Raw genomic sequence first — 24,802 nt, forward strand, 5'->3', positions numbered from 1 at the left:
CCCTTGAACTTTGAACCTACTGCGACCTTGATGGGTGTACATGTGAAAACGCCGTGCTCCTCCACGGTCTTATTGTGTACTGTACTGTAAATAATCGGATAAACGCAATGGTGAGATATTTTTGTATTTTGAAACGCTATGAATAGCTGTGTCATGATTAGGGAAACTGTGAAGGAGAAACGCTGCTTGCTTCTCTTGCTATAGCCCGCACACCTTGCCAATCTTGGCTATCTAATTTAGCTTATGCAACCGTAATGTATCCTTGATATGTCTTCTATCTTTGTAGCTAACGTTAGGTAGCTGGCTCATATTGTTGTTTAATAAGCGAGCTAACTACACACATATAAAAGCAAAATGTAAAGTGTTGGTCCCATGTTTCATGAGATTAAATAAAAGATCCCAGAAATATTCCATATGAAGAGAAAGCTTATTTCTCAATGTTGTGTGCAAATGTTTTTCAACCCTGTCAGTGACCATTTCTCCTTTGCCAAGATAATCCATCCACCTGACTGGTGTTGCATATCAAGAAGCTGTTTAAACAGCATGTTCAATATATATAGGTGCACCTTGTGCTGGGGAAAATAAATGGCCACTCTAAAATGTACAGTTTTGTCACAACGCAATGCCATAGATGTCTGATTGTTTGAGGAGATGTGAATTTGTCATGCTGACTGCAGGAATGTCCACCAGAGCTGTTGCCAAAGAATTGAGTGTTCATTTCACTACCATAAGCCGCCTTCGTCATTTTAGAGAATTTGGCAGTACGTCCAACCGGCCTCACAACCGCAGAACACGTGTATGGCATTGTGTGGGCGAGCGGTTTGCTGAGTGCCCCATGGTAGGGTTATGGTATGGGCTGACATAAGCTTCGGACAACGAATACTATTGAATTTTATTGATGGCGATTTAAATGCACCTAGATATCGTGACAAAATCCTGAGGCACATTGTCGTGTCATTCACCTCGTGTTTTAGCATGACAATGCACGGCCCCTTGTCGCAAGGATCTGGAAGCTGAAACTGTGCCAGTTCTTCCATGGCCTGCATACTCACCAGACGTGTCACCCATTGAGCATGTTTGGGATGCTCTGGATCTACGTGTACGACATCATCTTCCAGTTCCAGCCAATACCCAGAAACTTCACACAGCCATGGTAGAGGAGTTGGACAACGTGCACTGCATAAGGCAAATGGTGGTCACATCAGATACTGACTGGTTTTCTGATCCACGCCCCTACTTTTTTTTAAGGTATCTGTGACCGACAGTCATGTGAAATCCATAGATTAGGGCCTAATGAATTTATTTCAATTGACTGATATCTTTATTTGAATTGTAACTGAGTAAAATAGAAACGATTGCATGTTAGGTTATGTGTTTGTTCAGGGTAGTTAATGATGCTCTCATCAGCACTGCGCTTACAGCACAGTCACTGTGTGCTTCACACCTGCTCTACCTTGGCCCGCTCTGTCTGATCTAATACTTCTGTAACAGTATGACTATGGCTGGTTCACAATGTTGCCTGTCAACACAATGTTCCTGAAACTAATCAGGTCTAATGCTCTCTGAGGGGGAGAAGTGGGTTTTGTTTACATTGCAGTCGCCATTCATTCATTATGAGCTGTAATCTGTCGCGAGACTAGGCCTTCTTGAGCCAAACCAGACTGTTGCTTTCTGTTGACATAAAGTGGATCTAACAATCTCTCGTCTTTGTGTAGGCGAAATATCTTGCGCAGATCATTGTCATGGGGGCGCAGGTAGTAGGACGGGCGTTTGCGCGTGCATTGCGGCAAGAATATGCAGGTATGTTCCTCACTCAACGATGCTTTTGTACGGTATTTCAATGTAAAATGGACTGTGAAAACGTGTCTCATTTAGGGCAATTAAATCTGTCTTTCTGTCTCTCTACCTGTCTCCGAGAGAGAAACAAAGTCTGTTGCATAAATGTTCCTTACCTGAGAAGATGACCAACCCGGTCTCTTCTGTCTGTCTGCAGCCAGTCAAGCTGCAGCGGAGGCCAGGGGGCGTGCCGGACAGCAGTCAGCAGCAGCCTCTAGTCTCACTGGGATGACCTTACAGGAGGCCCAGCAGATCCTCAATATCGCCACACTCACCCCTGAGGAGCTCCAGAAGGTACACACACTTTAAAGTACATTGAAGACAACACCCAGAGAACACAGGCCCTGTCCCTGCCTCGCCCCTTCCCCTAGGAACTTCACGGCACACAGATGGTTGGATGGGTATTAACAATGTACCGGTACCTCCATCTTGTCCCCTAACAGGTTAGGAGGAGATGTTGCATGTCGTTAATCCCTGTCCAGTCATATTTACACAAGTGTCTATGGGGTAGGGCGCAGGCTAGAGGGTTTTCTGGACAGGGTCATACTCACAAATTTAGAAGACAGGAAGTTCCTTCATGTGGCCTACATACAAGACAGACAAGTGTGTGTATGTGGTTCTAAATGTATTTCCATATTAGGACATTGGTGGGGCCAACCTGTTCATGACTGACCTGTTGTACTTTGTCAACAGAACTATGAACACCTTTTTAAAGTCAACGACAAGGAGGTGGGCGGATCTTTCTATCTACAGTCCAAGGTGAGGTTCATTGTTTAATTTCCAGTATCGAGCCATCTCTGTGCGAGTCAGTGATTATTAGTGCCAGAGAGACTTGAAACCATGTGACTCAACAAGCAATTGCTTCCTTGTATCCATGGAGACTCAGACCACCTCCTTGAGGTATTCATAAGGTGTAATGGCAAGTTGAGTCTCTTGTGTTTCATAACTCTTTGGTGTTGTACAGAGCCTTGCACAGAGCTGTCCTGATGATAGCGCACATTCTTAGACCTGTAGTCACTATCATGATCATGCCTTAAATTAGGACTAGAGGTCGGCCGATTATGATTTTTCAACTCCGATACCGATTATTGGAGGACCAAAAAAAGACGATACAGATTAATATTTGTAATAGTGACAATTACAACAATACTGAATGAACACTTATTTTAACTTGATATAATACATCAATAAAATCAATTTGGCATCAAATAAATAATGAAACATGTTCAATTTGGTTTAAATAATGCAAAAACAAAGTGTTGGAGAAGAAAGTAAAAGTGCAATATGTGCCATGTAAGAAAGCTAACGTTTAAGTTCCTTGCTCAGAACATGAGAACATATGAAAGCTGGTGGTTCCTTTTAACATGAGTCTTCAATATTCCCAGTTAAGAAGTTTTAGATTGTAGTTATTATAGGAATTATAGGACTATTTCTCTCTATACCATTTGTATTTCTTATACCTTTGACTATTGGATGTTCTTATAGGCACTTTAGTATTGCCAGTGTAACAGTATAGCTTCCGTCCCTCTCCTCACTCGAACCAGGAACACATCGACAACAGCCACCCTCAAAGCAACGTTATCCATGCAGAGCAAGGGGAATAACTACCCCAAGTGACGTTTGAAACGCTATTAGCGCGCACCCTGCTAACCAGCTAGCCATTTCACATCGGTTACACCAGCCTATTCTCAAGAGTTGATAGGCTTGAAGTCATAAACAGCGCAATGCTTGACGCACAACGAAGAGCTGCTGGCAAAATGCACGAAAGTGCTGTTTGAATGAATGCTTACGAGCCTGCTCGTTCTGCCCCTGAACGAGGCAGTTAACCCACCGTTCCTAGGCCGTCATTGAAAATAAGAATGTGTTCTTAACTGACTTGCCTAGTTAAATAAAAGTTCAATAAAGGTGTAAAAAAAAAAACTTGGACTCGGCCATTCCGATTAATCGGTCGACCTCTAATTAGGACACCAGATCCAGTGGTAGCCTAAATTAAATTTGCAATGTCAATGTATCATTACAATAACAGAACAGTAGACAAATATGACTTGCCATGTATTGAGGTGCACTGCTAAGGATTTTGATCAATTAATTGTGTGTGTCCTGTCTGCTTGTGTGTGTCCTGTCTGCTTGTGTGTGTCCTGTCTGCTTGTGTGTGTCCTGTCTGATTGTGTGTGTGTTTGTCCTGTCTGCTTGTGTGTGTGTGTGTGTGTGTCCTGTCTGCTTGTGTGTGTCCATGTCCGTCCCTCTGTGTATTTGAAGGTGGTGAGAGCGAAGGAGCGTCTAGATGAGGAGCTCTCTATTCAGACACAGGACAGTCAACCCAAACCCCCACCAGAGCAGAAGCAACAGACTCCAGAAACATGAACCGTCCCCCTCCCTACCCCACCCACTGTAAATTATACCCTCAATAAAAGCCTCATCCTTTTCTCAACCCGTGTCTCTGTGTGTATGACTCTTTACGAGATCAGTGTCGTGTTCATTATGCGCCAAACGGAAGAAACCGGACTGAATCGGGGAGGTTCTATACCTGGAATTGGCCAATAAGAAACACTTATTTTCATTTTCCGCATTGTGCTCTAATGAACACAACCTGTGAATTAGACCTGGGTCACATCTATTTCACAATGCTGCCACTGTGTGGTTGGTCACAGCAGTGTAAGCCTCCATAATGGAAGAATTTAGCAGTTTTTGTTACTAGGAGTAGAGCCATCCTGTGCCATTATCCAATACGTATATGATCGTCTGTGTTGACCTGTCATTCAGGGTTCCCCACCTGTTTTAATCACCAACTGTTTACATAGCAGTTTGCAAACAATGTAATATTTTAATCATTGAGTTAATAAAGCCGCATCCAAATAAGAGCCGTGTTCAAGTACCCATAGTAACAACATGTATACTACATACTTAATGAGAATGAGTTCATTCTAGTATACTGTAAGTGTAATCAAATGGTATTCTTTCAGTTGAGCGTACTAGCGCTGTCTACCGGAAGTTGATGCTGTTGCTATGCAACATCTTGCTAGAATAAGAAATTACTTTACTAGACATTTTACGACTTTGGGTGTGTTTGTAAATTCATGATAAAGTTGGGAGAGAACATGCAATTCCGGTGCAGCACATGCTGCCTACACAGTTACATGTGTAGGCTAGCGAATTTAATTTGGATGTTTTTTTTATTTTTTATCCCAGAATGTTATTTCCTACCTCTCTCTCTCTCTATTGTTGCTTCATTCCTTCCTTGCTTTCAACAGTTAATTGAAATACGTTAAGTTGTCCGCATCTTTATCATTCTAATGACATGTTTGCATAATAGTGGACTAGAATTAGATGCAGACGGCTTTTAATTCTCTTCACGAAGATTGAATGGTTATGGGTCTGAATAAATATCTGCTATAGATTTCCACCATCACACGTTCGCTCTTCTTTCAAACTCCCCGTGAGTTCTATTGGCTGCTGTATTTAACATTCAGCAAACAAGAGCTTGCATCCCTCTTTGAATAGTTTATTGGTATAAGAAATGCAACAACAACAAAAAGTCCAGCAAGCTATTCTAGTCTAGCTTTTCCTACATGAGACTCCAAGAGCTAAGCAGCGTTTTTTAAAGTACAGAGGCCAGCGGAGCACAGGTGCGTGCGTTTAGCTCAAGAGACAGGGGCTATACGTTTGAAGTTATTATGCATAACCCATCATTCATTACTTAAATATAACACAAATACTGCATTGAATGTACTACCTGAAAGAGGTGGGCTAGGACATCTATATCACCACCTATATTATTTATTGTGGATGCAATTTGAATGGAATTGAGAAAGACTGCAAGAGAGTGCTCGTGTGTGTACTGATTTAAAGCAATGATGTTCAAGGCTGTTTTAAAACTCTGCAGCTACAATTAAAATATATATATCTTTACAACAAAAAATAAGGTGACCCCAAAAGCCATTCGGTCCTTATATTACTGTATCATAGTCTATTCTGCAGCAATGTAGTCCTACCTGTCACCAGAAAACAAGTGACCATGATGAGATGATAGGTCTACATGATGATAGGTCTACAGGATGATAGGTCTACAGGATGATAGGTCTACATGATGATAGGTCTAAAGGATGATAGGTCTACAGGATGATACAGTGCAAATTTCAGTCTCTCGATGTGCAAAACTGATAGAGACATACCCCAAGCGACTTACAGCTGTAATCGCAGCAAAAGGTGGCGCTACAAAGTATTAACTTAAGAGGGTTGAATAATTTTGCACGCCCAATTTTTCAGTTTTAGATTTGTTAAAAAAGTTAGAAATATCCAATAAATGTCGTTCCACTTCATGATTGTGTCCCACTTGTTGTTGATTCTTCACAAAAAATACAGTTTTATATCTTTATGTTTGAAGCCTGAAATGTGGCAAAAGGTCGCAAAGTTCAAGGGGGCCGAATACTTTCGCAAGGCACTGTAGGTCTACATGATGATAGGTATACAGGATGATAGGTCTACATGCATTGTGAACTTCCCTCCATAGTGAGGTGGGCTGCCTGTCTGAAGATTGATGACTGATCCTGCAGAGAGCAGAGAGAAGGCCTTAGAGAAGGCCAGAGAGAAGGCCAGAGAGAAGGCCGTAGAGAAGGCCATAGAGAAGGCCGTAGAGAAGGCCGTAGAGAAGGCCAGAGAAAAGGTCAGAGAGAAGGCCGTAGAGAAGGCCATAGAGAAGGCCATAGAGAAGGCCATAGAGAGGGCCAGAGAGAAGGCCAGAGAGAAGGCCGTAGAGAAGGCCAGAGAGAAGGCCGTAGAGAAGGCCATAGAGAAGGCCATAGAGAAGGCCAGAGAGAAGGCCGTAGAGAAGGCCATAGAGAAGGCCATAGAGAAGGCCATAGAGAGGGCCAGAGAGAAGGCCAGAGAGAAGGCCGTAGAGAAGGCCGTAGAGAAGGCCGTAGAGAAGGCCATAGAGAAGGCCAGAGAGAAGGCCGTAGAGAAGGCCAGAGAAAAGGTCAGAGGGAAGGCCGTAGAGAAGGCCAGAAGGCCAGAGATAAGGCCGTAGAGAAGGCCAGAGAGAAGGCCGTAGAGAAGGCCAGAGAGAAGGCCAGAGATAAGGCCGAAGAGAAGCCATGTTTAGACATTGCATATAATTTAACAGTTCCATTTCACGTCATGCTGTTCATATAACTAATAAATAATTATCCCTGGAAAATGGAGTGGTTTTGGGTGGTAAATCTCGGTATCCGGGTTCCCGCCATTCAACCCTAGTTTTGACCCTCGCTTGTCTGGGAAATAATCCCTAATAAGTGAGTCCTTGCTGATGTTGTGATGTCATCCTAACGCAGGTCAATGTTGTCACTGATGTGTTCAAGGATCTGACATTGTCAAAGCCAACTACGTCATTCCATGAATCAGAGGACTCTACAACCATCTGAGGGTGTGTCCCAATTCTCCAAACTTTCCCCATAATGGTGTAAGCGTTGGCTTACATTGATCCACCACTGAGTATAGTGGCAAGCTTGACAAAAGCCTAAAGAAATCAATTGACAAGTGCCTGAGCAGAACTCAACAAACAGAAGACGCTGTACCCAATAGGAGAGATGGAAGAGGAAGCCAGACACCCCACTCAGTGTTTTTGAGCAGAACTCAACAGAAGACGCTGTACCCAATAGGAGAGATGGAAGAGGAAGCCAGACACCCCACTCAGTGTTTTTGAGCAGAACTCAACAGAAGACGCTGTACCCAATAGGAGAGATGGAAGAGGAAGCCAGACACCCCACTCAGTGTTTTTGAGCAGAACTCAACAGAAGACGCTGTACCCAATAGGAGAGATGGAAGAGGAAGCCAGACACCCCACTCAGTGTTTTTGAGCAGAACTCAACAGAAGACGCTGTACCCAATAGGAGAGATGGAAGAGGAAGCCAGACACCCCACTCAGTGTTTTTGAGCAGAACTCAACAGAAGACGCTGTACCCAATAGGAGAGATGGAAGAGGAAGCCAGACACCCCACTCAGTGTTTTTGAGCAGAACTCAACAGAAGACGCTGTACCCAATAGGAGAGATGGAAGAGGAAGCCAGACACCCCACTCAGTGTTTTTGAGCAGAACTCAACAGAAGACGCTGTACCCAATAGGAGAGATGGAAGAGGAAGCCAGACACCCCACTCAGTGTTTTTCTATTTTATTTGATGGTTTAATGAAAGTCAATTAATTATAAGAGTGTTAACCAAAAATCTGTCCTCAGGACCCCAAGAGCTGCATGTTTTTTTTCTCTCCGTAGCACTACACAGCTTATTCAAATAATACAAGCTTGATGATGTGTTGATTATTTGAATCATCTGTGTAGTGCTATGGGGGGGCAGGACCGAGTTTGGGAAACGCTTGTTGACCAGACCTGTTGACCAGACCCAGTTGCTCTTGCATTGGTTTCTATGGGAGACACACCCAGTTAATTCAACTGGAAATTACCATGTAAAATGGTAAACGGCTTGAGTGAACTATCTTAATTTATCCACCATCTTTGCCCTTTAGCCAATCAACAGAGATTTTGGAGTACCCATAGTGATGGATAGAGGGTGCACTTGCCACAAGACCAGAGATTGTAGTACCTCATCAACCCACATCTGACATCTGCTGCTGATCCCAATGGCTGATTCTCTGTAATTCCGGAAGACACAGCAGTTCCTGTCTAACACTGAGCAGAATTGCTGCCTAGTACCTACATGTTCAAGCATCCTTTTCAGTTGTGGAGCATCTCTTCAGCATTGGAGGGCATGTCATCAGAGGCAACAGCTGGTCACTTTTAAAAAGCCAGTTATAAACTTGAGTTGTCATGGAATCATTTTTAACACTTAAAATATAGTTGAGATGTGATTTAAAAACGATATACGGTATGGTGTGTGTGATGCAGCACTCCGGATGTAGCAACTGAAAAATGACAAATAAATTGTATCAAATGCGACTTTATTAAACATTTTCTTTCCATTGACATTATCGTAATAAAATTCCTCTAAAACAGAAGCACACAGCTATGTTGTACCAATTGGAGACTTTTACAACTCTAAAATGAAGCATGTTCAAGAACCTCGAGAACACGATCCCAGGAAAAAAAATATATTCATATATATATATTTCATTTTTCATATACTTTTATATCTTCTATATTTTCACTTATAATAAAAGGCACTTGGAATATGTTTTAAAATACTGACATTTAAAATATCTCAAAAAATGTGCAAAAAATAACTTGGATACAGGCCTCTCGTGGCCTTAGTCTTGAATTAACCCTTTGCGCACTGCTGTGGCACTTCAGTCAATGAATGGCATCCCTTGTAAGTGGCACTAATATTGCTAGCTATCACAATTTAGTGCCCCAAATGTTCCTTTGTTAAGCACATACTGTGACCCTCGTTATAGCTTCATTATTCATTGGCGTCAATTAGCTTCTTGTTTTTAACCCTTTCGGGTAAAAAGTACCGCTTCTTTTCAACTATGACAGATAGGGGGTTCATTCTAAAAAAGAAAACATAAATCCAACATAAAAGTTATTGCTATTGATCCTCAAAACCAGCAAATTACAGAACCATATCAACCCACTGAGAATCAATTGACTTATACATTTGACATTTTCAACTGTTGGGAATTGGCACATCCCCTATAATATAAAGACTCCTGGGGAAGACAAAAGTGCAGAACATTACATGACAGAACGTGCCCAAAGGGTTAATGACTCAAACAGATTATTTTATATTGAAATATGTGGAACCTGGAATAGGATCCGTGTCAATTTCAGCTTTCTCCACCCAGCAGCCTAGAACCCTAGCCTGGTCCCAGATCCGTTTGTGCTGTCTTGCCAACTCCTATTGTCATTGTCATGAATTCGCCAGACTGAACAAACAGATCTGGGACCACGCTACCAGAACACTCCTCTCTCTCTCTCTGGCTTCAATGAGCAAGAGAGACAGAGGAGGAGAGAGAGATGAAGGGATGAAAGGACAGAGGGGATTGGACTGGGGAGACCAGTCATGTCTGAGGATTCCACTGTTGCCAGGGAAACCTAGCCTACTTATTAACACCTGTTACCGGTGAAATCATCTGACTCTGAAATCACACTGGAGGTTGGTCCACTGACATGGAGGTGGTTTGCTTCTACCATGCCTGCCTGGGGGGAGATAGAAATACTGGCCACCAAAGAGGAGGCTAGAGAGTGTGTCCATGTGTGGAGCACTCTCCGTGTGTGTGTGACCACAGTGATTAAGTGTGGCCGAGGCAGAAATAGAAATATGCAGTGAATCTGCACAGCACAAATCCTCCCTTGTCTTGTCAGAGACAGCACTGCAGCCTCCTGCACTGCAGCCTCCTGCACTGCAGCCTCCTGCACAACATGACTTATTTTAACCCTCTCCTTACAAACCCCAAACATATTTAGCCAGAGAGGATTATACTGGATATCTGGGTTTGTTTACTGTGTGTGTGAGAGCACGCATGTTTTAGTGTTTTACCCTGTCTGTCTGCATGCCTGCCTGTTTGTGTGTGTGCCTGTCTGTTTGTGTGTGTATGTGCCTGTTTGTGTGTGTGCCTGTCTGTTTGTGTGTGTATGTGCCTGTTTGTGTGTGTGCCTGTCTGTTTGTGTGTGTATGTGCCTGTTTGTGTGTGTGCCTGTCTGTTTGTGTGTGTATGTGCCTGTTTGTGTGTGTGCCTGTCTGTTTGTGTGTGTGTGTATGTGCCTGTTTGTGTGTGTGTGCCTGTTTGTGTGTGTGTGTGTGTGTGTGTGCCTGTTTGTGTATGTGTGTGCCTGTTTGTGTGTGCCTGTTTGTGTGTGTGTGCCTGTGTGTGTGTGCCTGTGTGTGTGTGCCTGTTTGTGTGTGTTTTTTACTCTAACCCTCTGGTGAAAAGCTTTGTGGCGACCGCTGACCGGCTACAGAGGGAGTGCGAGAGTTCAGCCTTTTGGCTTTAATTTATATAGAAAAAAACAGAGAGCAGACAGAGTTCAGTGACCTAGTTTCCCTGCTGGCTGGCAGCATCAGGCAGGGAGGGAGAGGAGAGAGAGAGAAACGAGGTGGGCACTGACTTCAGAGACGAGAGGCCCTGGTGAGGGTGGGATGGGCTCTCTACCCTGTTCATTAATTTCTCCATTCACCCCCCCCCCCCCCCCCCTCCTCCTCCTCCTCTCCAGGCTACCCACCATTTTAGATGTTCATATTGTAATTCAGTTGATGTTGTCATGGGGATCCCTTCCTCTAAACCTAGGTCTGGTAAACCCTTCGTCTAGCCTAGCCCTAGGTCTGTTAAACCCTTCGTCTAGCCTTGCCCTAGGTCTGTTAAACCCTTCATCTAGCCTAGCCCTAGCTAGGTATGTTAAACCCTTCGTCTAGCCTAGCCCTAGGTCTGTTAAACCCTGCAATAGATGGACTCAGAGAGAGTGTTGGTCTGGAGATAAACCCTGCAATAGATGGACTCAGAGAGAGTGTGGGTCTGGAGGTAAACCCTGCCAATAGATGGACTCAGAGAGTGTGTGGGTCTGGAGGTAAACCCTGTCAATAGATGGACTCAGAGAGAGTTTGGGTCTGGAGGTAAACCCTGTCAATAGATGGACTCAGAGAGAGTGTGGGTCTGGAGGTAAACCCTGTCAATAGATGGACTCAGAGAGAGTGTGGGTCTGGAGGTAAACCCTGCCAATAGATGGACTCAGAGAGAGTGTGGGTCTGGAGGTAAACCCTGTCAATAGATGGACTCAGAGAGAGTGTGGGTCTGGAGGTAAACCCTGTCAATAGATGGACTCAGAGAGAGTGTGGGTCTGGAGGTAAACCCTGCCAATAGATGGACTCAGAGAGAGTGTGGGTCTGGAGGTAAACCCTGTCAATAGATGGACTCAGAGAGAGTGTGGGTCTGGAGGTAAACCCTGTCAATAGATGGACTCAGAGAGAGTGTGGGTCTGGAGGTAAACCCTGTCAATAGATGGACTCGGAGAGTGTGTACTCTCTCTACAGAGTGAGGATCTGTACAGGGCCTCTTCTATAACGGTGTGATTGTCAGTGAGGATTATATCATATTATTATTATAAATTGACCACCCCCTGACCCCACTGGGTCGTGTTCATTAGGCACCAAACGGAATGAAAAACTAAGGGACAATCTATGCTCAGAAACACTACTTTTCCATTGCAAAACATGTTTTTATGTTTTCTGTTGCATGTCCTAATGAACACAACCCTGTTCAGGACAGGAAGGACCATCATCCCTACATCCATATCCCAGGCCAGCCCAGGGAGAAAGCTGAGTTACAGAGCAGCCATCACAAGAAATATAAAACTAAACTTCAACATCACAAAATGTCTCGTCTGAACATCGATGACAACAGAACAAACAAATGACTAACAACAACTACCATAACTGTAATTATTCTCAAAACCATGGACATACCGTATGGAAAATAAAGTCTGGACATACCGTATGGACAATAAAGTATGGACATACCGTATGGACAATAAAGTATGGACATACCGTATGGAATATAAAGTATGGACATACCGTATGGACAATAAAGTATGGACATACCGTATGGAATATAAAGTATGGACATACCGTATGGACAATAAAGTATGGACATACCGTATGGAATATAAAGTATGGACATACCGTATGGACAATAAAGTCTGGACATACCGTATGGACAATAAAGTATGGACATACCGTATGGACAATAAAGTCTGGACATACCATATGGACAATAAAGTCTGGACATACCGTATGGACAATAAAGTATGGACATACCGTATGGACAATAAAGTATGGACATACCGTATGGAATATAAAGTATGGACATACCGTATGGACAATAAAGTCTGGACATACCGTATGGACAATAAAGTATGGACATACAATATGGAATATAAAGTATGGACATACCGTATGGACAATAAAGTATGGAATATAAAGTATGGACATACCGTATGGACAATAAAGTCTGGACATACCGTATGGACAATAAAGTATGGACATACCGTATGGAATATAAAGTATGGACATACCGTATGGACAATAAAGTATGGACATACCGTATGGAATATAAAGTATGGACATACCGTATGGACAATAAAGTCTGGACATATCGTATGGACAATAAAGTATGGACATACCGTATGGAATATAAAGTATGGACATACCGTATGGACAATAAAGTATGGACATACCGTATGGACATACCGTATGGAATATAAAGTATGGACATACCGTATGGAATATAAAGTATGGACATACCGTATGGACAATAAAGTACGGACATACTGTATGGACAATAAAGTATGGACATACCGTATGGACAATAAAGTCTGGACATACCGTATGGACAATAAAGTCTGGACATACCGTATGGACAATAAAGTATGGACATACCGTATGGACAATAAAGTATGGACATACCGTATGGAATATAAAGTATGGACATACCGTATGGACAATAAAGTATGGACATACCGTATGGAATATAAAGTATGGACATACCGTATGGACAATAAAGTATGGACATACCGTATGGAATATAAAGTATGGACATACCGTATGGACAATAAAGTCTGGACATACCGTATGGACAATAAAGTATGGACATACCGTATGGACAATAAAGTCTGGACATACCGTATGGACAATAAAGTCTGGACATACCGTATGGACAATAAAGTATGGACATACCGTATGGACAATAAAGTATGGACATACCGTATGGAATATAAAGTATGGACATACCGTATGGACAATAAAGTCTGGACATACCGTATGGACAATAAAGTATGGACATACAATATGGAATATAAAGTATGGACATACCGTATGGACAATAAAGTATGGAATATAAAGTATGGACATACCGTATGGACAATAAAGTCTGGACATACCGTATGGACAATAAAGTATGGACATACCGTATGGAATATAAAGTATGGACATACCGTATGGACAATAAAGTATGGACATACCGTATGGAATATAAAGTATGGACATACCGTATGGACAATAAAGTCTGGACATATCGTATGGACAATAAAGTATGGACATACCGTATGGAATATAAAGTATGGACATACCGTATGGACAATAAAGTATGGACATACCGTATGGACATACCGTATGGAATATAAAGTATGGACATACCGTATGGAATATAAAGTATGGACATACCGTATGGACAATAAAGTACGGACATACTGTATGGACAATAAAGTATGGACATACCGTATGGACAATAAAGTACGGACATACCGTATGGACAATAAAGTATGGACATACCGTATGGACAATAAAGTATGGACATACCGTATGGAATATAAAGTATGGACATACCGTATGGACAATAAAGTATGGACATACCGTATGGACATACCGTATGGAATATAAAGTATGGACATACCGTATGGAATATAAAGTATGGACATACCGTATGGACAATAAAGTACGGACATACTGTATGGACAATAAAGTATGGACATACCGTATGGACAATAAAGTACGGACATACCGTATGGACAATAAAGTATGGACATACCGTATGGACAATAAAGTATGGACATACCGTATGGACAATAAAGTATGGACATACCGTATGGAATATAAAGTATGGACATACTGTATGGACAATAAAGTACGGACATACCGTATGGACAATAAAGTATGGACATACCGTATGGACAATAAAGTCTGGACATACCGTATGGACAATAAAGTCTGGACATACCGTATGGACAATAAAGTATGGACATACCGTATGGACAATAAAGTACGGACATACCGTATGGACAATAAAGTATGGACATACCGTATGGACAATAAAGTCTGGACATACCGTATGGACAATAAAGTATGGACATACCGTATGGAATATAAAGTATGGACATACCGTATGGACAATAAAGTATGGACATACCGTATGGACAATAAAGTCTGGACATACCGTATGGAATATAAAGTATGGACATACCGTATGGACAATAAAGTCTGGACATACCGTATGGAATATAAAGTATGGACATACCGTATGGACAATAAAGTATGGACATACCGTATGGAATATAAAGTATGGACATACCGTATGGAATATAAAGTATGGACATACTGTATGGAATATAAAGTATGGACATACCGTATGGACAATAAAGTATGGACATACCGTATGGAATATAAAGTATGGACATACCGTATGGAATATAAAGTATGGACATACCGTATGGAATATAAAGTATGGACATACCGTATGGACATACCGTATGGAATATAAAGTATGGACATACCGTATGGACAATGGAAATGTAACACCTTTAAAGAAAGATGGAGAGAGAGTGAGTAGAGGGGGAGGGGTATTTGGCTCTTCAGGGGAATGTTTATTGTGTTGAGATGCTCTTCACACCTGTCCTCTTCTCCTCTCACCTCCCCTCCTATATCCACATAACATGGTTCACTCAACATTCTACATCCAGCATATCTCTGCGACGCCAGCTTATGGAAGGACCCTAGTCCACAGATAAAGGTGTCCGTTTCAAGCCTGAGCGTAAATGAAGGGAAAACCAAGGTAGTGAAGATGGAAAGAGAAAGACAGAATGTTTCCAGAGAGCCACAAGTACAAGTTGGCAGGTCCATGTTTTGTAAAACGTAACAAAGACATTGGTGTGTACGGTATAAGTGCATGTTGAATGCAGCAATCCAACCATACGGATTCTAAAATAAGTCAATTGTTCTAAAGTCTGTGAATTAACCCCACTTCCTTGGAAAAGTGAAGTGAGGCAGTTTGTAGTGTGGCTGTGTTCTGTGACCAGCCCAGCTGTACGTAGCAGTAAAGCCTGATTCACACCGTAGGACCAAACCATGCCTAACTGTAGCAGCCTGGCCTGGTTACGGCATGATGCTGAACCATGCTAAACAGAACAATGTGAAAAGAAAATCCCAGCCAGCACGGTACGGTTTGAGTCAGTCCTATAGTGTCAATCAGCCTGTGTCACACACCCCGTGGTTCAGGATACACAGCTCCCAGTCTACCCTCAGTTTACCCTCAAGGCTGGATATCTTTTGGCACAATGTGGGACTGTTGAACTCGGGACAAAGCAACCAACAGCCAACTCCACAAGGACTCAGGACTCTTCAGTGGACAGCCACCTGTTTTACACAGCTGCTTTTAATGAAAGGTCATTTCAAACACTGTTCCACAACACAGTGTGGTACTTAAACAGTGTACCTTTCACACTCAGTACTTAACTCACTGTGTCATTTAGAAGTAGAGTTGTTGTGGACAATAATAGATTGGACTGGGAGGCTGACTGACCGGAGTAATTCACCTGTCCACCAGGGGGGTACATAACAACACCTGTGCCATAGACGTTACCGTGATGAAGAAGAAGAAGAAGAATATTGGTCATTTGCTGGGTGATATAACACCGTTTGTCTGCCTTCTAAGACTTTAGCTGCTCTGCGTCCTTACACAAGCCCCTAGTTTGCAACAACAAGCCCGTCACATATCATTGTGGAAAGGGCTGGTCCACAATGGTCACCCTCCCCGAATCGGGAAAAGATTGTCAAAAATAGTCATCAAAGTGCTCACGTTTAGTTTCGGTTATGTTTGAGGAGAGTTGTTGAGAGGTTAGCAGCAGTTGTGAGGTTTACATCACTATCGCCTGGGTTGATGTTCTGACTAAAAGGGGGTTGTGTGCTCCTTGGTTGGATGTCATTCTGATTGACATCCAATAGCATCACCCTACTATTTAAAGTAAGGAGATGCAGTCAATTAATCCGTAATCCCCTTCTAAATCAGTTTGACTTCACTTCCGATAAAACAGGAAGTTTGTCCAATTGTGTTCACAGCACTTTGTAGGAAGTAGTTTCTGTAACCTTTAAAGCAGCGGAATGGGGACGTACTGTGTGTTGCTAGCCTAGCAGTGAGCGCCTCCTACTGTTTCATTTGTGTGTCTACCTCACTGCTCGGCCACAGAGCACACTGTCAACATGAACATTATCAATACATACACATGAGGTGGAGCTTGAGGAAGGACACAGAGCATTAGAAGACTGTCCTCAATACATACACATGAGGTGGAGCTTGAGAAAGGACACAGAGCATTAGAAGACTGTCATCAATACATACACATGAGGTGGAGCTTGAGGAAGGACACAGAGCATTAGAAGACTGTCCTTTCCATGGAGCCCGTCCAGAAACAAAGGCAACGCCAGAGACAGAGAATGTGGGGAAGAGGTGAGGAGGGCTGCTGTTGCATTTTTTTCAAGCCTTATGAAATAATAAAAAATGACACATGATTGAAATGTATTTATGAGTTGTTGATGGTCCCAAGATGTGCCAGATAAATGCAGAGATAGCAGTGCCAGATACCTCAGTTTTTGTCCGAGACAATTTTACAAACTGAGGTGTGGACTTTGTTAAGTTTAAGCTGTCTGAAAGTAGACTTTCTTTCTTTTCACGGCAATTTCTTTCTACCTTTTTCGACATTTTCTCAGCTCCCCTTCAGTTCTTCTGGAATGTGTGTGTGTGTGTGTGTGTGTGTGTGTGTGTGTGTGTGTGTGTGTGTGTGTGTGTGTGTGTGTGTGTGTGTGTGTGTGTGTGTGTGTGTGTGTGCGTGTGTGTGTGTTAGTTGACCACAGCTGGCTTAAGCACAACCGTGCCGGAGGGGATGACCACCCAGGACAGGGGGTCATGGGAGGCCCCCGTGGAGAGGTTCAGCACCCCCCCACGATGAAGCTTGTCCTTCCCCTCCTCCCCCCCAATTTTCCCCTTGTGGTGACACCCGTGGTGGTGGGCCCTGCGCTCTGAGACGGACGACCCCATGGATCCTCCTAGGGACACGGGCACCATGGTGGGCCCCAGCCCCAGGGCTGAGGAGGGGAAGGCCGGGGAGAGCCCCAGGGACGACTTGGTGGCCAGGCTCAGAGGAGAACCATTGAAGGACAGGATGGAGGTGGTGCAAGGGGAGCTGGGGCACCCGCCCAGCGTGCTCAGGTCCAGGGGCCGGGGGGCGAGGGGGGATAGAGGCATGGAGCCCGCCAGGCCCTGCAGAGCGTGGCCCCCCAGGAGAGCGGCAGGGGCGCTGGGGATGATGATATGGGCCCCACTGATGTAGCTCAGCTCCGACTCCCCCAACTTACCCCCTCTTCCACCCATCCCCACCCCCAGGGGACCCACCTTGAGCAGGGAGCTCAGCCCACCCGGAGAGCCTTGCTCCTGGGCTACAGAGTGGCCGTGGGCCTTGATGTGCTTACGGAGGGAGCTAGGGTCTGTGTAGCGCTTCAGGCAGCCAGCCATCTTGCAGTAGTAGGGCTTGTCCACGTAGTGGGTGCGCGTGTGCTTGAAGCGGTCGCTGGAGTTGGAGTAGCGCTTGCTGCAGCCCTCGTATGGACAGATGTAGGGCTTCTCACCTGAGGAGAAAAGACATTCAGGTAAGTTATTCAATTCAATAAACTTGATTTGTTATTTTAGCGTTAGAGATTGCATGAAGGAAGGAATGTTTTCATGTGTATACAGCATACAAAATAATGTGTGACTTTACAGTGAGGGAATCTTTTCAGTCAGTCTGTCTGTCTGTCTGTCTGTCTGTCTGTCTGTCTGTCTGTCTGTCTGTCTTTCTGTCTGTCTGTCTGTCTGTCTGTCTGTCTGTCTGTCTGTCTGTCTGTCTGTCTGTCTGACCAACCTGTGTGTGAGTGTCTGACCAACCTGTGTGTGAGTGTCTGACCAACCTGTGTGTGAGTGTCTGACCAACCTGTGTGTGAGTGTCTGACCAACCTGCGTGTGAGTGTCTGACCAACCTGTGTGTGAGTGTTTGACCAACCTGTGTGTGAGTGTCTGACCAACCTGTGTGTGAGTGTCTGACCAACCTGTGTGTGAGTGTCTGACCAACCTGTGTGTGAGTGTCTGACCAACCTGTGTGTGAGTGTCTGACCAACCTGTGTGTGAGTGTCTGACCAACCTGTGTGTGAGTGTCTGACCAACCTGTGTGTGAGTGTCTGACCAACCTGTGTGTGAGTGTCTGACCAACCTGTGTGTGAGTGTCTGACCAACCTGTGTGTGAGCGGTTGTGTATCTTGAGGTTCTCCAGGCGAGAGAAGCTCTTGTTGCAGGTGGGGCAGCGGTGAGGCTTCTCATTGGTGTGTGTACGGATATGGATAAGCATCTTGTACCTGCACACACACACACACACACACACACACACACACACACACACACACACACACACACACACTTGAGTATAATAACAGGTGAACACGCATACCCTTATGGAACAATGAAAAGTGAGGAAGGTAGTTTTGAATGATACGGCACACTCATAGAGGTGTTAAGACTGGTTTCATGAAGGACTTCTAGTGGTCAGTTAATCATCTCAGTCATGATCTGAGGTCAATCTCACCTAGCGTTGAAGCCCCGCCCTCTGCGAGCGCAGCCGTCCCAGTGGCAGCAGTACCCAGAATCCTTTTCAGGTTTGACGTGGAAGTCGTTGACGTGGTCCACAAGGTCTTGCAGGGACTCAAAGAGAAGATGGCACTGGAGAGAGAGAGTGGGGAGAAAGAGAGGGGGGAGAGAGAGAGTGGGGAGAGAGAGAGGGGGGAGAGAGAGAGGGGGGAGAGAGAGAGGGGGGGAGAGAGTGGGGAGAGAGAGAGGGGGAGAGAGAGATGGGGGAGAGAGAGAGTGGGGAGAGAGAGAGGGGGGCGAGAGAGAGTGGGGAGAGAGAGGGGGGGGAGAGAGTGGGGAGAGAGAGAAGGGGGAGAGAGAGAGGGGGGAGAGAGGGGGGGGCAGAGTGGGAAGAAAGAGAGGGGGGAGAGAGAGATGGGGGAGAGAGAGAGTGGGGAGAGAGAGGGGGGAAGAGAGAGTGGGGAGAGAGAGGGGGGGGGAGAGAGTGGGGAGAGAGAGAGGGGGGAGAGAGAGATGGGGGAGAGAGAGAGTGGGGAGAGAGAGAGGGGGGAGAGAGAGAGTGGGGAGAGAGAGAGGGGGGAGAGAGAGAGGGGGAGAGAGAGAGTGGAGAGAGAGAGGGGAGAGGGAGAGGGGGAGAGAGAGATGAGGGAGAAGGGGGGAGAGGGAGAGGGGGAGAGAGAGATGGGGGAGAGAGAGATGGGGGAGAGAGAGAGTGGGGAGAGAGGGGAGAGAGAGAGGGGGAGAGAGAGATGGGGGAGAGAGGGGGAGAGAGAGGGGGGAGAGAGAGATGGGGGAGAGAGAGATGGGGGAGAGGGGGGGAGGGGGGAGAGACAGATGAGGGGGGGAGAGAGAGATGAGGGGGGAGAGAGAGATGGGGGAGAGAGAGGGGAGAGGGGGGAGAGAGAAATGGGGAGCGAGAGGGGAGAGGGAGAGGGGGGAGAGAGAGATGGGGGAGAGAGTGGGAGAGGGAGAGAGAAATGGGGAGCGAGAGGGGAGAGGGAGAGGGGGGAGAGAGAGGGGGGAGTGAGAGAGGGGGGAGAGAGAAGGGGAGAGATGAGGGGGGAGAGAGAAATGGGGAGCGAGAGGGGAGAGGGAGAGGGGGGAGAGAGAGGGGGGAGGGAGAGAGGGGGGAGAGAGAGGGGGGGAGAGAGATGGGGGAGAGAGAGATGGGGGAGAGAGAGATGGGGGAGAGAGAGGGGAGAGGGAGAGGGGGAGAGAGAGATGGGGGAGAGAGAGATGGGGGAGAGAGAGGGGAGAGGGGGGAGAGAGATGAGGGGGGAGAGAGAAATGGGGAGCGAGAGGGGAGAGAGAGATGGGGGGAGAGATGGGGGAGAGAGGGGGGAGAGGGAGAGGGGAGAGAGAGAGGGGGGGAGAGATGGGGGAGAGAGGGGGGAGAGGGAGAGGGGGGAGAGAGGGGGGAGAGTGGTGGAAGACAGAGGGAGAATCATGTAAAAGAGAGAAAAGGTTGAACATCCACCACTGTCATTGTAAAATGTTAAAACAATGACCTTTGTAGTGTCTAGTTATGTCATGGTAACACCTGGCTGCAGAGCAAAATGGTCCTAGCCAGGTCCCAGATCTGTTTGTGCTGGCTTGCCAACTCCTGGTCTCGACAATGACCATTACATAGGAGTTGGCGAGACAACAGAAACTGATCTGGGCCCAGGCTAAAATGTTTCCCCTGTTGCATGACTTCCTGTGTCTCACCTTCCTCCAGCGACAGGCCAGCTGTTCGTCTGCTGAGAGATCGGGAGAGGCCCGCTTGTCGTTGGGCTGGCCAATGAACATGGATGACGGCAGGTGGAGTCCGGACCCAGCACCAATCGGCACGAAGAACTGGAAAGCCTGCGAGGAGGCTCTGCTCTCCACATAATGGATGTGAGCTGAGTCCTGAGAGAGAGGAGGAAGAGGATGAAGAGGATGGAGGAGGATTAGAGGTTAGAATGTCTGTCTTACTCCATCAAACATGCACACACACACACACACACACACACACACACACACACACACACACACACACACACACACACACACACACACACACACACACACACACACACACACACACACACACACACACACACGCAAGATCTGATCCCTCTGCCTCTGCTTTAATTATTTTCACAATTTTCCCTCTTTCCCTCTCCTCTCCTGTCCCTCTCCTTCTCCTGTCCCTCTCCTGTCCATCTCCTTCTCCTGTCCCTCTCCTGTCCCTGTCCCTCTTCTTCTCCTGTCCCTCTCCTTCTCCTGTCCCTCTCCTGTTCCTCTTCTCTCCTGTCCCTCTCCTTCTCCTGTTCCTCTCCTGTCCCTCTCCTGTACCTCTCCTTCTCCTGTCCCTCTCCTTCTCCTGTCCCTCTCCTTCTCCTGTCCTGCTCCTGTCCCTCTCCTTCTCCTGTCCCTCTCCTTCTCCTTCTCCTGTCCCTCTCCTTCTCCTGTCCCTCTCCTGTTCCTCTTCTCTCCTGTCCCTCTCCTTCTCCTGTCCCTCTCCTGTCCTTCTCCTGTCCCTCTCCTTCTCCTGTCCCTCTGCTTCTCCTGTCCCTCTCCTGTCCCTCTCCCTCTCCTGTCCCTCTCCTTCTCCTGTCCCTCTCCTTCTCCTGTCCCGCTCCTGTCCCTCTCCTTCTCCTGTCCCTCTCCTTCTCCTGTCCCTCTCCTGTCCCTCTCCCTCTCCTGTCCCTCTCCTTCTCCTGTCCCTCTCCTTCTCCTGTCCCGCTCCTGTCCCTCTCCTCCTCCTGTCCCTCTCCTTCTCCTGTCCCTCTCCTGTCCCTCTCCTTCTCCTGTCCCTCTCCTGTTCCTCTTCTCTCCTGTCCCTCTCATTCTCCTGTCCCTCTCCTGTCCTTCTCCTGTCCCTCTCCTTCTCCTGTCCTTCTCGTGTCCCTCTCCTTCTCCTGTCCCTCTGCTTCTCCTGTCCCTCTCCTGTCCCTCTCCTTCTCCTGTCCCTCTCCCTCTCCTGTCCCTCTCCTTCTCCTGTCCCTCTCCTTCTCCTGTCCCGCTCCTGTCCCTCTCCTTCTCCTGTCCCTCTCCTTCTCCTGTCCCTCTCCTGTCCCTCTCCCTCTCCTGTCCCTCTCCTTCTCCTGAGGAGAGGGACAGGAGCGGGACAGGAGAAGGAGAGGGACAGGAGAAGGAGAGGGACAGGAGAAGGAGAGGTACAGGAGAGGGACAGGAGAGGAACAGGAGAAGGAGAGGGACAGGAGAGAAGAGGAACAGGAGAGGGACAGGAGAAGGAGAGGGACAGGAGAAGAAGAGGGACAGGGACAGGAGAGGGACAGGAGAAGGAGATGGACAGGAGAGGGACAGGAGAAGGAGAGGGACAGGAGAGGAGAGGGAAAGAGGGAAAATTGTGAAAATAATTAAAGCAGAGGCAGAGGGATCAGATCTTGCGTGTGTGTGTGTGTGTGTGTGTGTGTGTGTGTGTGTGTGTGTGTGTGTGTGTGTGTGTGTGTGTAATCAGATTTACAGCGAGGTACAGCCATGCAGACCTCACGCCATCTAATTCAATTCGCTCCCAATTGTATTGAGATCTGCTGGCTGTGGTCATTCAGCCTCTATCTGCTTCACACTGAGTCCCAGACAAGCACTCCCACAGACATGGGCACACACACACTCATACTGTACAACCGTGCACACACACAGATACATAAATGCATTCACACACACAGCTGCCAAAACATAGACACACGCACGCACACAGACACAAACACACACATTCAGACACACACACTGATGAATGCAGAAGCACAGCTGAGTACCGGGAATTGGTCTCATTTTATGAGATTTGTCACATACACATTTGGGACATAGCTGGAGCCTGTTAGACAGCGAGAGGATTGTGGTTCAGTTGTAGTCATCTCTCTCTCTCTCTCTCCCTCCCTCTCTCTCTGTCTCTCCCTCTCTCTCTCTCTCTCTCTGTCTCTCCCTCTCTCTCTGTCTCTAACTTTCTCTCTATCCCCCTCTCCCCCCTCCCTCCCTCTCTCCCCCTCCCTCCCTCTCTCTCTCTCTCTCTCCCCTCTCTCTCTCTCTCTCTGTCTCTCCCTCTCTCTCTCTCTCTCTCTCTGTCTCTCCCTCTCTCTCTGTCTCTAACTTTCTCTCTATCCCCCTCTCCCCTCTCCCTCCCTCCCTCCCTCTTTTCTTGTCTCTCTCCACAGATGACTGATTGTCTTTTAATTCTTTAAATACCCATCCAGTCACTCTGCACTTACTGACCTGTGACATGGTTTATAGTGTGTGTGTGTGTGTGTGTGTGTGTGTGTGTGTGTGTGTGTGTGTGTGTGTGTGTGAGCCCTCTTGTTGTTGCTGTGTTCCTGACTCTTTGTGTCGTGCTTCTTCGCCGATGTGACAGGATATCAGCTCTAACTGATACAGCTGGGATTGGCTGGGAAGCATCTCTCTCTTCCTCCTCCTCCTCTCTCTCATCCTGTGTCTCCCCCTCTTCTCACACAATGGAATAGGACATTTCAGAAGTGTCCGTACTGTCAGATGGTTTCTACTCACCCCTGCAATGATGTGGTGGGAGACCCCGTTTCCGTTGGTCATCTCTGGGGAGCTGGAGGTGTGGCGGGAGGAGGGGGACGTACTGAGGTCCACGGCTGGCGGGGTGGGGGGTGTCTCTGGCCTCTCCCGGGAGACCACCAGCACACCTGTGGAAGGGTGAGGTTGGTCAGAGTACCTAACACCTGTGGGTGATCTGATTAGAGGTATTGATTGGCAGTGTGTTACAGCTATGGGTTCACCCACTTTTCTCTTTGTGTGTGTGTGTGTGTGTGTCGTCACCCACCTGTGTGTGGCAAGGCCGGGGAGGCGGGCACTATGACGGCTGTGCCATCATCAGCCATGCGGAGCTGCCGGGCGCGCTTGAAGGGTATCGGAGAGAGCGTGAGGGTGGGGGGTGGCCGTGCACCCCTGTCCCGCCCGTTGACACACCCCCGGGGGAGCATTAGGTCCAATGGCTCGTCCAGGGACAGCATGGCTGCAGCCCACGGACCTCCCACCTGCACAGACAACCAATCAGAGGAGGTCAGGTATTCAGTAGTGATGGTGGGAAACATTTATACACTTCCATATTGGGATATTATTTGGGGTAATACATCCTACTGTTTTGACAATATCCTAATATTATTTTGCTCTAGGTGGCCGTACCTGCCTGGACCAAAACTCCTCCATAACTTGTTCACTGTCTTCTTTTGAAATAGGGACACAATTTGTTTTCAGCACCTTATCTCCATGACTGATCAGAACTCGTTCCCTCATGTCTCTCTCTGTCTCTCTGCAGCAGACATAGTGAGCAATATGTTTGGAACATCCAATCACAAAATCACAGTATCAAATCGCAATACATATTGTATCAGAACCAAAGTATCGTGAAAATATCATATTGTGAGGTCCCTGGAAATGGCCAGCCCTAGTATTCAGCCAATCATACTTGGAGAGAGTGGCCAGCCCTAGTATTCAGCCAATCATACTTGGAGAGAGTGGCCAGCCCTAGTATTCAGCCAATCATACTTGGAGAGAGTGGCCAGCCCTAGTATTCAGCCAATCATACTTGGAGAGAGTGGCCAGCCCTAGTATTCAGCCAATCATACTTGGAGAGAGTGGCCAGCCCTAGTATTCAGCC

General features: G+C 46.5%; 2 protein-coding genes across 3 annotated transcripts in view; one reads left to right on the forward strand and one right to left on the reverse strand.

The window, feature by feature from the left end:
* The window catches only part of LOC139401882 (mitochondrial import inner membrane translocase subunit tim16-like), a 188,443-nt gene extending 184,176 nt beyond the window's left edge, over positions 1–4,267 (forward strand). Inside the window, exons 1-5 of one of the 2 annotated variants that reach the window (XM_071145881.1) lie at positions 32–110; positions 1,716–1,800; positions 1,994–2,130; positions 2,530–2,595; positions 4,096–4,267. In XM_071145881.1, coding sequence (XP_071001982.1) covers positions 108–110; positions 1,716–1,800; positions 1,994–2,130; positions 2,530–2,595; positions 4,096–4,200 — 396 coding nt within the window. In that variant the 5' untranslated portion in view covers positions 32–107 and the 3' untranslated portion in view covers positions 4,201–4,267. Of the gene's footprint in view, positions 1–31; positions 111–1,715; positions 1,801–1,993; positions 2,131–2,529; positions 2,596–4,095 lie in introns of those variants that run through there. The other variant, XM_071145882.1, reaches the window with a different exon arrangement.
* A 13,145-nt stretch (positions 4,268–17,412) lies between these two features.
* LOC139401883 (zinc finger protein GLIS2-like) lies at positions 17,413–24,155 on the reverse strand. The gene is made up of 6 exons (XM_071145883.1): positions 23,966–24,155; positions 23,683–23,828; positions 20,902–21,084; positions 19,193–19,326; positions 18,847–18,965; positions 17,413–18,206 (listed from the first exon to the last, which is right to left on the reverse strand). Exons 1-6 carry the CDS (start codon positions 24,153–24,155, stop codon positions 17,422–17,424), a joined length of 1,557 nt encoding a protein of 518 aa, XP_071001984.1. The 3' UTR covers positions 17,413–17,421.
* Between the last annotated feature and the right edge of the window lie 647 nt (positions 24,156–24,802).

The sequence above is a fragment of the Oncorhynchus clarkii genome, unplaced genomic scaffold (genome assembly GCF_045791955.1).
Source record: "Oncorhynchus clarkii lewisi isolate Uvic-CL-2024 unplaced genomic scaffold, UVic_Ocla_1.0 unplaced_contig_538_pilon_pilon, whole genome shotgun sequence".
Lineage (NCBI taxonomy): Eukaryota > Metazoa > Chordata > Actinopteri > Salmoniformes > Salmonidae > Oncorhynchus > Oncorhynchus clarkii.